This window comes from Vigna angularis, chromosome 3 (assembly GCF_016808095.1).
Source record: "Vigna angularis cultivar LongXiaoDou No.4 chromosome 3, ASM1680809v1, whole genome shotgun sequence".
Taxonomy (NCBI): Eukaryota; Viridiplantae; Streptophyta; class Magnoliopsida; order Fabales; family Fabaceae; genus Vigna; species Vigna angularis.
Window position 1 is genome coordinate 33,936,007 of NC_068972.1, and position 15,640 is coordinate 33,951,646.

Here is a 15,640-nt window from a genome sequence, read left to right on the forward strand (position 1 = left end):
AAAGGGTCATGAGAAGAATTATCCTACTCATGATCTAGAATTGGCAGCAGTGGTGTTTTCTCTGAAGATTTGGCGACACTATCTTTATGGTGTCCAATTTCAAGTATTCAGCGATCACAAAAGTTTGAAGTACTTATTTGACCAGAAAGAGCTAAATATGAGGCAAAGGCGGTGGATGGAATTTTTAAAGGATTATGACTTTGAACTTTTGTATCATCCGGGAAAGGCGAATGTAGTAGTTGATGCTTTGACTAGGAAGATGGTACATGTTTCCTATATGATGATCAAAGAATTAGAGTTGGTGGAGAAATTCAGAGATCTGAAGCTACAGATGGAGTATGAAGTAGATTTCATTAGATGTAGTAGTCTGACTATATATAGTGACTTTCTAAGTTTAATCAAGGAGAAACAATTGGTGGACCCTAACTTGAAAAAGATAGCAGAATTGATTGAAACAGAACCAACTAAAGAATTTAGGTTAGGACCTGATGGTGTATTAAAATTTAGAAGTAGAGTGTGTGTACCAGACAATGCAGAGATAAAAAGATTAATCCTTGAAGAAGGACACAAGAGTCATTTTAGCATGCATCCCGACATGACTAAAATGTATCAAGATCTTAAGGAGTCCTTTTGGTGGCCTAGAATGAAGAAGGAAGTAGCGCAGTTTGTAGCGGCTTGTTTGACTTTTCAAAAGGCAAAAGTGGAACACCAAAGGCCTGGAGGAATGTTACAACAATTAGACATTCCAGAGTGGAAATGGGATAGCATTGCTATGGATTTTGTTACCCATTTACCACGAACAATGAGAGGTAATGATGCCATCTGGGTCATCATTGATCGATTAACAAAAAGTGCTCACTTCTTAGCAATAAATTTGAGAATGTCAATGACTAAGCTGGCACAATTGTACATAAAAGAAATAGTGAGATTGCACGGTGTACCTTCTAGCATTGTGTCAGATAGAGACCCAAGATTTACTTCTAGATTTTGGCAAACCCTACAGGAAGCTATGGGCAGCAAATTACGAATGAGTTCCGCGTATCATCCCCAAACTGATGGACAATCTAAAAGAACTATCCAATCATTAGAAGACCTATTGAGAACTTGTGTATTAGATCATCTTGGTAGTTGGGATGAAATACTTCCTCTTGTGGAATTTACCTATAACAACAGTTTCCAAGCAAGCATAGATATGGCACCTTATGAGGCTTTGTATGGCAGACAATGTCAAATTTCGTTGTGCTGGTATCAGGATGGTGAATCTGTTTTAATAGGACTTGAGCTACTACAACAAACCAACAATAAAGTAAAATTGATACGGGAAAGAATGAAGGCTTCTCAGAGTAGACAAAAATCATATGCAGATCAAAGAAGGAGACCGTTAGAGTTTGCAGTTGGGAATCATGTTTTCCTGCGAGTAACTTCAACCACGGGTGTTGGAAGAGCCCTTCGCTCGAGGAAACTTTCTCCTAAGTTCATTGGTCCATACCAAATTTTGAAACGAATTGGGTCAATCGCTTACGAGATTGTGTTACCCTCTCAGTTGGCCAATCTTCATTCAGTGTTTCATGTTTCCCAACTAAGAAAGTATGTACCTGATCCTTCTCACATTTTAAAAATAGAGGAGATTCAAATCCGAGAGGATATCTTAGTGGAAGTACAACCTGTTTGTATAGAAGACACTAAAACAAAGGAACTTAGAGGGAAAACTATCAATTTAGTCAGGGTGGTTTGGGATAAGAGAACAGGTGACTCTACATGGGAACTAGAAGAAGAAATGAAGCAATTATACCCTCAACTATTTTCTTGAAGTATAGAATTTTCGAGGTCGAAAATATTTTGTTGTTAGGGAGAATGTAAGACCTATGAAAAATATTTACCTTAATAGTAACAATTTTATTACTAGTAGTAATAAATTTTTCTTTATGAATGGAAAATATAATTAATAAGTTTATGTAAAACTAAAATGTGGAAAGCTAAATAAGAAATTTTGGTAGCTTAAATGGTAGAAAATTGTGGTGATTTCAAGAACATGGGTTCAAACTCTTTTCTACCTTTTTCTTTTTAAAAAAAAGAAAAGAAAAGAAAAAGAAAACAAATGGACAAAGAAACTTTCGATGATTGAAATAGCAAAACACCAAAACATCTTTCGGTGATTAAAATGATAAAAGAATAAATATATATATATATATATATATAATAAATAAATTAAAAAAAACAAATAGTACCAGAATCTTGGCCTATACATACCAAGCAAGGGGGAGGGGGGTTTTGCACCAAGAAGTAGAGAGAAATCATAAGATTAGGAAGAATTTAGAGTAAGAAGGATTTTAGTGTGGAGATTCTGGAAGTTTTCCGGGAACAATCTCTGATCAACAAACCAAGTCTGGAATAGAGGTAGGGGAGCTAACCTTTCTAAGCTTTTATATTATGATTTAGTATTGTTTTATTACTATTCATGTCTTGAAATTATGTGTGAATATTGTTAATGAAAAACATATGTGCTTGTTATATATCTATCTATATTGAATTTATGTGTTAATATTATATGCTGTTGTTTTGAATATATAAATAAGAAATTTGTTAAAAACTAGTTGATGAACACTTTGGCTAAGGAAAGACTTGGTACTTAAGTTGTCCATTGTGACGCACCTCTCTTTCCTGGAAGTCTACTCGACAAGTTTTTAACTTAAATCTTATTGAACAAATTATGTACTGTTAAATTATTGTGCAATATATCTTGTTGGAATGAAAATTTCTGATGAATTCATGTTATTGTGGTGGGTATGGTATTATGAATTTGAGCATGGTATGAGTTGATTAATATGAACATGATATGAGTCTCGTGGAGAGATTCTGTAATGATATGCTATTAATGTATATGTTGATGTTGAGGGTCCTGTTGTTGGAGGTTATCCTGATACTCTAATAATCATCTTGTCTCAAGTAGAGAAGGATGAATTATGTGGTGAGAGGGGCAGAAGGTCCTGGTCTATGTGCCGGTTTTGGACATAGTGTTGAGGACTAACCTTGTGGATGGTATGAAGTATTTTGGAAGTGTATTTGTAAGAAGAAGTAGAAGTCATCATAAGTGCATAACCTCCCGTGACTGCCCATCAACGTATCATCCGAATGAGTGTCTATTGGTTATTGTGGAATGAGTGTTTATTGGGTATTGTGGAATGAATGTCTATTGGGTATTCTGGAATAAGTGTCTATTTGGTATTGTGGAATGAGTGTCTATTGGGTATTGTTGAATGAGTGTCTATTGGGTATTGTAAAATGAGTGTTTATTAGGGATTGTGGTATGATGGGATGAGTGTCTATGGTGCGATTGTTGTATGATGGTATGAGGGTGTCTGACATAATTATTATATAATGTTTGTTGAGTATATCAAAGTAATTATGCATGTTTTATAAATGATTTGTTGCATGTTAGCTCACCCTACTGTTTGTGTTTCTGTATGTGCGATGATCGTATAATTCGTTATACAGGAGCAGATGAAGGAATGTCGTCTGATTCAATGCGAATGAAGAAAGAGATAGAAGAATAAATTAGAGGAATTCGAGTTATATTTATGAGTTTGTAGTTGAAATCTGAGTTTAAAACATATATATATATATATATCAACTATTATCAAGTCTGAAATTATGAGATGTTACCTTAAATATAATGTTACAATATATCAATTATGAATTATCAAGTGTGAGATTATGGGATATCACGTTAGCTCTTCTTTTTCCCTTCATCATTCCTTCCATAGTGATACATTAGGGTCCAATCATAAATATAAAACTAAACTTACAATTTCTTCAACTCTTATTTATTAAATATATTTTCTTAACATGAATAAAACATACACAGATTAGTTACAATTTTTTAGAATATAAGGTGAAATATACTATAACAATTAAGTAATTTATATAAAAAAACCTCATCCTACTTCCCCATGATTTTTTATTTACACCATCACGTTGAAAGTCATCTACTCCTTAGAGCACGACTTCTAATTGCATATAAAAAAATTGAAAATCATGACCATAACTTCCACTTTCACAGTTTTGTTCAACATCCTCATGTGTTACTCACTTATCTTGCCACTGAAAATAATAAGATCTTTGGAGCAAGAAAGTAAAAGGATTTGCTCGTTACCATATTGGCTTGATTTTGGCTTCTCTGTCATTTCAGAAAATAGAGTTAAATTTCAAAATCTTTATAAAGGAAACCAATAATTAGTTCTAAATCATAGGTCGAATGGTTTCTGTTCATAAATTAATGCATAAAATGATAAACAAAAGTTTTAGTATATGTAAATTTTGTGACTAACAAAAGCAAGCTATTTTATTTATCTGCATTACAGTGGAATTTAAGCTATTTAAACTATACAAATGCTATAAAGGGTACCAAACAATTTTCATCAAACACATGAAAGTGTAAAACAGAGAAATGAATAATCAAAATACATAATATAGTAACAGTGTAAACATGATACAATCCAACAAGATCAAGACATGGGTAAGTTATTTATTTCTAAATTTTGAAATATAAAGAGAACAAAAGTAGATTTGGGTTTGTAAAAGATGCACTTTATAACATAAGCTATGTAAGGAAATTTTAAAGCTGCTATACAGTGTATACTAATGTCTACTGTTGTCCCATTATGTATTTAAATCAGCGTGCAACCTTCACTTTATGTCACAGAATATATAAAGTCAAGCATGAGAAGTTGTTCCATTTTTCTCCAATTCTCTCTGTCTGGCCCTCTCCATCTTCCTCTTTCTCCATTCCTCTAAAGCTGAAAATAAAATCATAACAGAAATTAATTCCAATGCCAATACAAATTTTGTTGGAATGACGTTTTGAACAAAAGGTTTAGATATACTGTGTTTCTTCACTGTAAAACCAATCTATGTTATATACAGAAGATGTGTTGATGTTAAGCTAAAGATTAGGAAATATAAAAAGGAATAACCCCTAAATTTTAGTTACAAATCAGATCCTATAAATAGGTAGACAATATTCTCCTAATGATACAGCCAATCCTTCTTTATTTTCTTGAGATCATCATAATCCCCTTGATTTCAGAACCATTAAAACAAAATCCATATTATAATCCCTTAATTTTAACACCATTTACACTTGGGAGAAATCTCCCTTGTGTGTATTGCATACACATAGGGTATTTTATTTATAATGTAAGATATGGATCAAGGCCCTTAATACAGAATGGGCTGAACCCAATTAACATAAACACACATCTTAAAAACAACCAAGTACATCTGGAATAGTCATCAATAAAGGTAACAAAATACTGAAAACCTAAAGTGGACTTAACACGACTAGGTCCCCAAATATCAGAATGAACTAATGAAAAGAGGGACGACGCTCATTGTGAGACACTACGAGAAAAGGAACTACGAGTATGCTTTCCTAACTGACAAGACTCACACGACAAACTTGATAATTTCGACAACCTCGGAACAAGTTGTTGCAGTTCGGCAAGACTAGGATGACCTAACTGAGCATGAAGAAGGGATGGTGATTCCATGATTACGCCAACATGTGGAGAAGGGCGGAGATTATATAGGCCATGAGACTCACATCTTGTGCCAATCATGTGTTTCGAACTCCGGTCCTACAACCAAACAGAATCTTTGGTAAATGAAATAACACAATTAAGGGCACAAGTTAGACGACTTATGGACAATAAGTTGAAGGGAGACCCAGGGACATAAAGTACATTATTAATGGATATGGACGGAAAAATATGAACAGTACCAACACCAAGAGATGAGACTCTAGACCTATCCGCCATTGTTACCAAGGGTAAATTATCCGGACATGACAAGGAAGAAAACAAAGACTTGTTACCAGTGATATGATCGGTGGCACCTGAGTCAAGGACCCAAGGTCCGAGGGAGTGAGAGTGAGTCAGACCAACAAAAGGTGTACCTGTACGTGCAACAGATGTAGATGTAGTGGAACTAGAGTGCTGACGATCCTCATACCATCTGAGAAATTCGTGAAAGATTGCAGGGTTTTCTATGGTATTAGATGAAGTAGGATGGTTTGCAGACGGTGATCGGGGAGGTGGATCAGAATTAGCCATTGCTACAGGTCGAGGAGGACGTCCATGAAACGCTTAACATCTATCAATTTTGTGGCCTAACTTGCCACAGTGGTCACATTTTGGACGTCCTTTACCTGGCTTGCGAGACTGACTTCGATCATCATGTTGGGCAGCCATAACTGAGGAATTAGGAGATGTCTCAGTGACTGGTTTGCTCGGTATACGCAAAAGAGAAGAACAAGTAGAAGTAAAGTTGGGTATGACAGGAGAACCCAAATCTGATCACGGACATGAGAGAAATCATCAGAGAGTCCGTATAATGCCAACAACATGAAGAACTTTGATCGTTGTTCCAATTCTTCAACAGGGTGGAAGCAGGAGGTAATAGCTCAATAAAATCATGAAGAAGGGCATGGACTTTACCCAAATACTCTGCCATGGGACCAGGACTGCGCGGACCAATAACAGTGAATAGGTCCTGACAAACACCATAAAGACGCTGAGTGTCATTTGTGTATAACAACTTCGCTTGTGCCCATACTTCTAAACATGTTTCATATGATCAAAACATTTGTTTCACTGAGGAGTGAATGGTGGACTTTATAACAATGCATAACTGGGCATCAACTTTCATCCAGCGGGAAGTGTCATCTGTGGTAGCAGTAGTCACATTTTGATTAAGGTGATCTACGTACCCCTGACTCTTCAACCAAAGTTTGATGTCGGACGCCCATGTTGCATAGTTTGTGCCATCTACCTTGTCAATGGACAAGTGTACATTCACATAATTGGTGTATATTGTGGGATCAGAAGATGAGCCACCAACAGAGGTGTTGGTAGACGAGGAAGATGCCATGCAGAGGAAGAAACCCTAAAAATCCAAAGTGCTCTGATTGACACAATGACCACAGATCCAGAAAGAGGGCGAGGAGGCGATCACAACAGTCCTGATCGGCGACGGAACTCTCTAGTGACGCGCCTCCACGCGCGGCGGGAAGCGACGGCGTGTGGGTGGTCCGTTCACCGAGATCTTTGCACCACGATGGTCGCCCGGCCGAGACGATTCCGATGGTGTCGTCGTCGGTCGATTCTGGAACTCCGGCGATGGCGGCGACGGCGGCGGTGATGTGTGTCGGAGACCGTGGAGTTGGCTGGAACTAATCCTAAGCTCTAGATACCATGTTAGAAGTGGACTTTAAGCCTAACTCAATCCCACAAAACCGGCTTGTAGGGTGAGGTTTGCACCCACTTATAAACTATGAATTGACCTTATCTCTAGTCAATGTGGGACTTCCAACACACCCCCCTCACGCCGAGGCATATACATCTCGAGCGTGGGATTAGACATTTTTAATGGGTGGTCCGATAGCGGGTGGAGCAATATGCCCAACAAATAACAAATTATCGCTAGGATAGGCTCTAACCATGACTCTGATACCATGTGAGTAATAGAGAAGATTGGGAGAAATCTCCCTTGTGTGTATTGCATACACATAGGGTATTTTATTTATAATGTAAGATATGGGCCAAGACCCCTTAATACAGAATGGGCTGAGCCCAATTAACATAAACATACACCTTAACATCTAACAACACTAAATACAACACTCTCAGGCTGTGAATAGATACTCAATCATTTTCAGCTCTTTAAACATTTAAATTAAATTGTGACTTCAGTAATTACGTGAACACATTAGCTTTTTGTAACTTGGTTGGCACATACATAGTGTAGGCTTGAAAGTTCCTCGTTCAATTTCAGACACTATGAAGTTGCGGTCAATCCTCACATGCTTCATCCTATGCTATCATGTTGAATAGGACTGTGAACTATGCCCATTGCTGATTAACTATCACTGTACAACTTCATAGGGACCTCAAGTGGAATACATAGGTGTCCAAGTAAGCTACTTATTCAAATAAGTTCAGACACATTGAGCTATTCCTCTAAATTCTGCTTCTGCACTTCTCCTTGCAACAATAGTATGCATCTTAACTACTCCTTGCAGCATGCTTCTTACTTCTACATGTCACAACATTCGATGAATAATGAAGAATCTGCATTACAGCATCATATCTCTTGGTAGGATAATCCATAAATAGACTCACTGTAGTTACACTAAGAGTAATGTCTGGTCTACTAAGAGATAGGTACATTAATTTTCCTACGAATTGCTGGTAGGGTTCCTTCTCCAAAGGAGAGTCTTCTTCATTTGAAGTTTATTTTTCCAATATTTGTGTAGAGGCCCAAAAAACAATTTTAAGCATCGAAGGTCCTTTACTCTGAATGTTGCTTGAAGTTGATCATTAAGTCTCCCAATTCCTTGGGTATCATCAACAAAAATAGTAAGGAGATTATTTAGTGAATAGTAGTGCTCTAGGAGATTATTTTAGTCCATACAAGGACTTCGACTTGCACATAGTAGAAAATTTATGTTTTCCTGAAAAGCCTGTATCATAACAAGGTTAAATTAAGTGATCCATGTCCTAGGGAACTATTTTGGTCCTGGTCCATACAAGGAGTTCTTCAACTTGCACATAGTGCCAGATTTATGTTTTCCTTTAAAGTCGTTAAGCTGCCTAGAAACTTACTCCAAATTTCTATTCAGGAAGAATTCTTCACATCCATTTGATGCACTCTCAATGAAGATTTTCAACAAGAGGCATTATGATTCTAATAGTTCAATTTTGCCATTGGTGTAAAGGTTTCTTCATAGTTAATACCATAAGTTTGTGTATAACCTTGAGCTACTAGTCGTTTTCCAGACATTTGTCATTTGCTAGATGTCTTGTGAGGAGTCGTTAGATGACCCAAGACTTGAAGCCATGCAACAAAAGCAATAGAAGTCTCATGATGTATTGTCAGATGACCCAATACTAGAAGACTTGCTTAAAGCGATAGACGACATCAACAAGCAACAAACACATGAAGGGTTAGAAAACCATAATCTCAACAGATGACTTTGAAAGGTACATTGGATGCTCAAGAAGATTGCCCCACAAGTTTAAAAAAGAACATTCACGTACTTCAAAGAACATCTTGACACACATAGTTTTTAAAGGAATTTCATCCATACTAATCAAGTATCTCACTTGGACCTTTTTCCTCATTCCCATATATATGTTCCTCCATGGGTTTAAGGTTCTACATCTTTCGAACATCTGGTCAAGATAAACTTTCTCCTCTGTCATTCAAATGTTTCTTTCTCAAATACCATCATTCTAAAAAGGGGTATCAATGTTTCTTTCTTGAACTTCATTGGTATTTTATTTCTATTGACGTCTCTTTCTTTGAGATTGTCTTATATTATACACTTGTTCCTTTTAATTAGGATATATGTAGCCTGTTTCCCACGATGTCATACCTTGAGATGACAAGATTATACTACTAACACTTTCTCTCATGTTTCAAAAGCAACACCATGTAGCTTTTCTTCTCTATTGTAGCTATTTGTCCCTGGATTTTGTTTCAACTTCACAACAATAAAGCATTTTTACATGTTGATATTGATGAGAAAGTATACATGGAGTAACCTTTTGGATTTGTTACTCAAAGCAGTTATCTAATATGGAATGTCCCTATATGGTCTCAAGCAATCACCTCATGCATGGTTTGGGCATTTTCAAACTACTATCTAGTAGTTTGGAATGATACAAAGTGATGTTGATAATTTTCTATTTTATTGACATTCTCCCCAAAGGACGTTTGTACTTCATTATATATATGGATGACATTGTTATCATAGGTATTAATAAGGAAGAAATCATCCACCTATAATAATATCTTGCTCAACAATTACAAACAAAGATGTTAGACACTTAGGGTATTTCATCAGTATAGAAGTTGCACACTCTAGCTTTGGTCATATGTCAAAGAAAATACACTCTAGACATTTTAGAACAAATAGCTATGCTAAATGTTAAGTTTGTGGACACACACTATAACTGACCAAGGAGAACCCTATTCTAACCCTAAGAGATAAAAACGGTTAGTTGGTAAGCTAAATTATTTCGTTCTGACTCATCCTAACATTGCTTTTGCAATGATAGTAGTAAGTCAATCTTTAAACTCTGCTTATCAAGACCATTGGGATGCAATCACAGGAATCCTAAATTATATTAAGAATGTTCTTGACAAAGGCCTTATTTATGAAAATAAAAGAATTACTCAAACTATTGGGTATTCAGTTTTCTCTCTTTCTTGTGTCTTCTTGGTGAGTGAGAGAGTCTTTGATTAGGTTCCCAATTCAGGAACCTATCAGAATAGTTGGCAGACATTCAGCAAGTCTCTAAGAAGACCAAGGACCAGTTATATTTGCAACAAGCTCATCACGTATGGCTTATATACTCCAACTTGAGGAGGAGTATTATAATTATAAAAATAAGGCACAAATCTTTTATAATCAAGAATATCTTTTATAATCTTTTAGAATCAAGAATATTCAGATTACATATTGTTGTAAAACAGTAGTAGGATGCTGGAATTAATTATTCTCTCATTCATGCTTTTGAAACAATACATAGGTGTTTAAGAAGAAACAGACTATTGTCTAATTAAGGTAAAAAATCTCCTGAAATAAAGTCTCTAAATAAGGAGATATCTACCCAATAATACCTGATCTTAATAAAAGGAAATCTGCCCAATAATTACTAATCCTAATCCCTTAATTTTAGGGATTACACATAATTGCTATATTAATTGTGCAATAAATTCACATATCCTGACACATATGAATTATTAGGAATGTTTTTTATTTACTCTCGTATTAGATGATACCATATCTCCTCTATTTATCTTACTGATTTCATTTTCTCAATATGAATAAAACACTCATGTCTCAGAAACACATTGTTTCAGCTCAATAACTCTCTATTTCTTATAGTTTAACATCTTTAAATTCAAATCATGTCCATGTCAAAAGAAGTGTTAATGAAGGATCCTCACATAACTAACAAATGTTGTTCAATCACTATGATAATCCGAAATTCAAAATATAACAGAATTGAAAACATTATTAACACTCCCTGGAAAACTTAACCGATAAATTATTTTATGGACAAATGACAATAGAGAAATAATGAACATGCACATTTACTGAGTTTCTAGTGTATTTGTACACAAAAGCAAGTTATGATTGAGATGGGTTTATAGGTTTGTCAGGAGAAAAGAGAAACACCTTTCAAGCTGGTAGCATCATTCAAGGAATGGAAATCCTTTAACCTTTTAGACAGATCAACAGCAGCAGTCTGCTTTGTGTCTTTCTTCTGCGCTGTTTCTGGTTCAGTGTATACTTCGTGCTCAATCTCCTTCACCTAAAAGGAAGACACTCAGATTTATAGAAAAACGTATTTTTAAAAAATATATATACCAGAAGTTACAAGAGCAGATTACTGTAACAATTGAGAAAAAAACCATGGCTACCAAAAGTTTAAACTTTTCCTCACTATCATAGTACATAAATTCTTCCAGATATGTATGCCTAGGGCTCACACACTGTAGAGATATGATTGCAGTGGAAAAGTAAGCAGCATACTGATATTTTGTCAGGCTATTGAAATATTGGGACTGCCAACTTTTCAAGGTAATTCAAGGCCAAACATGAAGAAGACGACCTTGATCTCTAAAGAATACTGTGATCTCTAACTTTTAAAAATTAGAGTTAGGGCAATTTTAAGTTAATGACTAAACGAGTATCTGATTATAATGAACATGATTATGCATATCACTGATGGCTGCATGTACTAACATGACCCATTGAAGAACTAAAAGTTTACAATTTATATGACTCTGGTGAAGCTATGCTCAGGAAAAACACAGATTTACACAACAGAGAGCAATAAAGTTAATGACCTGGAATGAAGTCTCATCGCTGTATGATCACAAAAACTAAAAGGGAAAATAAATGATAAAATAGAGTGATTTGGCTGAAAGAATAAAAACTTGAGCATTGTCCAAGAAACTGAGTTTAAGAAAGTATATCTTAATTTGTGTTAATATTGGACATGCAAAGACAGAGAGATAAAGCTTTCAAGTGGCTAGTGAATAAAAAAATTTGTTTGTGAATAATTTGAGAGATCAGCTCCTCCCAGTTTTCCAACTAGAGAGTGAATTGAAAACCACAACAAAGTCGAGATTGGTTCCAGAACTTCTGAAATAAACTATCAATTTGTCACAAAGGAAAACGTCCACTTCCATCTTATCCACCCAAATTCCACCTGAAAACATGTTTAATTATACTAAAAGTATGGTTAATTTTGTTTTATAAATGGTTAGGAGAGTCATGATATATGATTAGAAGTGTCACAATATTATTGAAATATTTAATGATGGTTAACTTTGATTTACAAGTAATTAACAATGTCAAAAGGTTATTGTCTATCACAAGTGGTTAACTATATATGTAGTCATATTTACTTTGCTTCACAAGTGTTAAGAATAAAGGGATGTAATTGCGTCAACTGTGATTAACACTGAAAAGTCTAATAGTAGTTAGCCTTGCCCCACAAGCCACAAGCGGTTAATAATATTACGAAGTCATTGAAATGATTAATAATAATTAACTACATGTGAAACAAATTTAACTATATTTACACTCATCATTAGCCATATTTGCTGGATGGACTTCAGGTATACGTTTCCCAATGTACAAATATCACAGCTTGCCAGAAAAAAAAAATGCATGGACTGTTATATTGTATGTCTATCTATGTGGGACTTAGACTCACACTTGGAATCCTAACAGTATACCATTTATAAGTTATACTATTGGCATCTTCAACATGATTAATGTGCATCAACCATATAAATAACAAATATAGTGAACAAAACTAATTCCAAACTCACTCTTTTTATCAGCTCTACAGGTAGCAAGGCAAGTCGAATCTCTTCAGATTCCTTAATGTACCTGAGTTGAGCTGCAATTAAAAACTTGAAACTAAAATTAGGAACATATGATTCAAGCAAGTTTAATAAAAACTTCCCAGTATATCCCTACCAGTCTATTATAGGTATTTCAAAAGTAGAATCAGTATCATTGTAAGATAACAGTTTTGCTCAAAAGTTCAAAACTGAAATGATTTCATTTTTCTCTTGAAGGATGCTTTGTTTTCTTTTATCCTTATGATCCTTCAGTAACGGGCTTTTGTCCCGATCATGTCATGCTTTTGTCTCACTTTTTATCTTATTATGAGACAAGAAAATCACTACCAATTACAGCAACACAAATTATTATTTATGGAATCAACTAAACTTGGTTTTGTATCTTTCTCTCTCGTAACATGCAACGGTTCAAATCCAAACCCATCTCACAGAATTCAGACACTAATCACAAGTTCAAACATCCATCACTGAAGGACCACCAACAAAGATAATATGAGAAAACTATGAACAACACTCATATATTTTTCTGGACAATAAGCAAATACAGCATGACAAACACTTGGCAAGAAATCCATCATCTGATTTTAAACAACAGTACATTACACAGCCATGACAGCTCAAACTCACAATTCTAAGGCATAAGAACCACCAGATACAAAAATCATAAATTTTTAAGAATGCCCCAAATCACAGTCTATAAAAAATAAAAAAATTCAAAAATCATACGAACAAAAAAACTCACACCACCCCCTTTCCCCTTAATCCAATCAATCACGCAAAAAGCTACAATCTTTTCCCAAAAAAACTCAACTTTAGGACATGATTAACGAAATCAACAAATACCCATAGCCAATTCAACTAAAAGAGTAAAATTTTCCACGAAAAAAGAGAAAAATTAGACAGAAACGACTAGCCTGAGTACGAATTTGCATAGGAGAATTTGTTGCGGGTGTAGGCAGAGGTGAAAAAAGTATGAAGCAAGAAGATTGCAGTTATTACGTTGAGGAAACACACCATCATGGTTGCACTCCTGAAGGAGAATCTGATCCTCCACCATTGCTGCACCTCCATGAGTTCTTTTATGAACTTCAAACACACGCTGATTATTTTGAGTCGAGTATTAAGACAATGACCTTTTATTTGCTAAATTCAAGCAGTGGACCTCAAAGTGGTGACTGCACATTTTCCCCTTGGGAAAGGGAAGGAAAAGGGTATCTACTTATACCATCTTTAATGGCAGTTTTTTTAGTTTATTTTAAAATATATTATTTTTTTTAGGTATATAATATAGAGGATATTTTGAAAATAAGCTTTGTATCTTGACAAAATACATGCTAAAAACATGAATTTAATATTTTAATTTTAAAACAAACTTAAGTATAAATGAAAAAGGTAGTGTATGAACTGTTTATGTTTTTTATTAATAGAATAACTTTATATGAAAATGTATAAATCCTTTAAAACATTTTAATGTAAAACAAAAATATTTATTGTAAATATCTAAATTTAATAATATTGGAGATGCTGCAATTTGACTTTTTTGGTTTGTCCTTTAAATAAATGCCGTTATAGTAACGTATAATAATAGTTAATTTTATTGACAAAATTGGCGGAGTAGATATAACTTAAATGCAAATTACTGTTGTCAAAACTATTTAAAACGCATCCAAACTCTCTGAACGGACGCCACATGTTAAGCAAAGGAGGTCTGTCAGAAAGTGGAAAATAGGTATGTGTTGCGGATTGGACGAACGTTTTTGAAGGTAGAGTAAAACTGAAATTTTTCTAAGTTCGTGTCACTTTTCTGCATGCACCGGCCATCTTCAACCTTCTGAAATCTCCTCCTTCTCTCTAAAAATTCTCCCTTCTCTCTAAGAAATCTCACCCTTTATCTTCTCCGATCTCCGTTCAGACACCGTAGAAGCACTTCCAGCGTCAAGAGTTTCAGTTTGAACCGATCGGTTTCGGGTTCTGAACTGGTAAGTTCTTCTTCTCCTTTAGCCGTTCATTTTCTGGCACATGTGAGCCAATATTCTGGTTGCATGAGTTCATCTTGTTCTGAGCCATTTTTGGTCTTGTGTTTGGTTTAGTTTTGGAGAATTGTTGTGCGTTGAGGGTAGAAGGACTTGTAGTAGGGCGAACCATATTTTTGCCTCTGTGAACGTCCGATCACGCTCAGAGGTAAGGGAAGCTTATTAATTTAATTTGTATGTTACTTGTATTGCATGAACGTTCGTTGAATTGAATGAATTAATATGATATATGATGGTTGCTATGTTTGGATTGTATGAAGTATGAAAATTGACTATGATATGAATGTATGAAATTATGAAGATATATGTTGAGAAATGAGTTGAATATAAATAATTCTGGTATGAAATTTCCCTTATGAAAGTGTACGTTCGTCACTGAACGGTCCTTGACCGTTCGGTTTTTCTAGTGAACTTGGTTAGAATTGGATTCTTTCATTTGGGAAGAATCCTAGTTGAGGACGAGCGTCTTCGTTTCGAAATACTGTGCATGAGCGTTCGGCCAAGCATAGTTGTGTCTTGGTATTCGGTTATAAACTTAAGTATATATATATGTATTTGTATATTTTCATTTATTCTTAAACACTACTCCAATAGTATCTTATTATATTTATCAAGCCCTCTAATATAAGTTTAGTAGTGCTCGGTCTTACATCAAGTGC

At 35.1% G+C, this 15,640-nt stretch overlaps 1 protein-coding gene across 2 annotated transcripts; it reads right to left on the reverse strand.

Moving 5' to 3' along the window:
* Positions 1-4,448: 4,448 nt before the first annotated feature.
* Positions 4,449-14,200, reverse strand: LOC108324284 (uncharacterized). 2 transcript variants are annotated; one of them, XM_017557194.2, is made up of 4 exons: positions 13,863-14,200; positions 12,913-12,983; positions 11,246-11,381; positions 4,449-4,796 (listed from the first exon to the last, which is right to left on the reverse strand). In XM_017557194.2, exons 1-4 carry the CDS (start codon positions 14,017-14,019, stop codon positions 4,714-4,716), a joined length of 447 nt encoding a protein of 148 aa, XP_017412683.1. In that variant the 5' UTR covers positions 14,020-14,200; the 3' UTR covers positions 4,449-4,713. The 2 variants fall into 2 exon arrangements, with proteins under 2 accessions (XP_017412683.1, XP_052731144.1); XM_052875184.1 differs by having other exon boundaries at positions 13,963-14,151.
* Between the last annotated feature and the right edge of the window lie 1,440 nt (positions 14,201-15,640).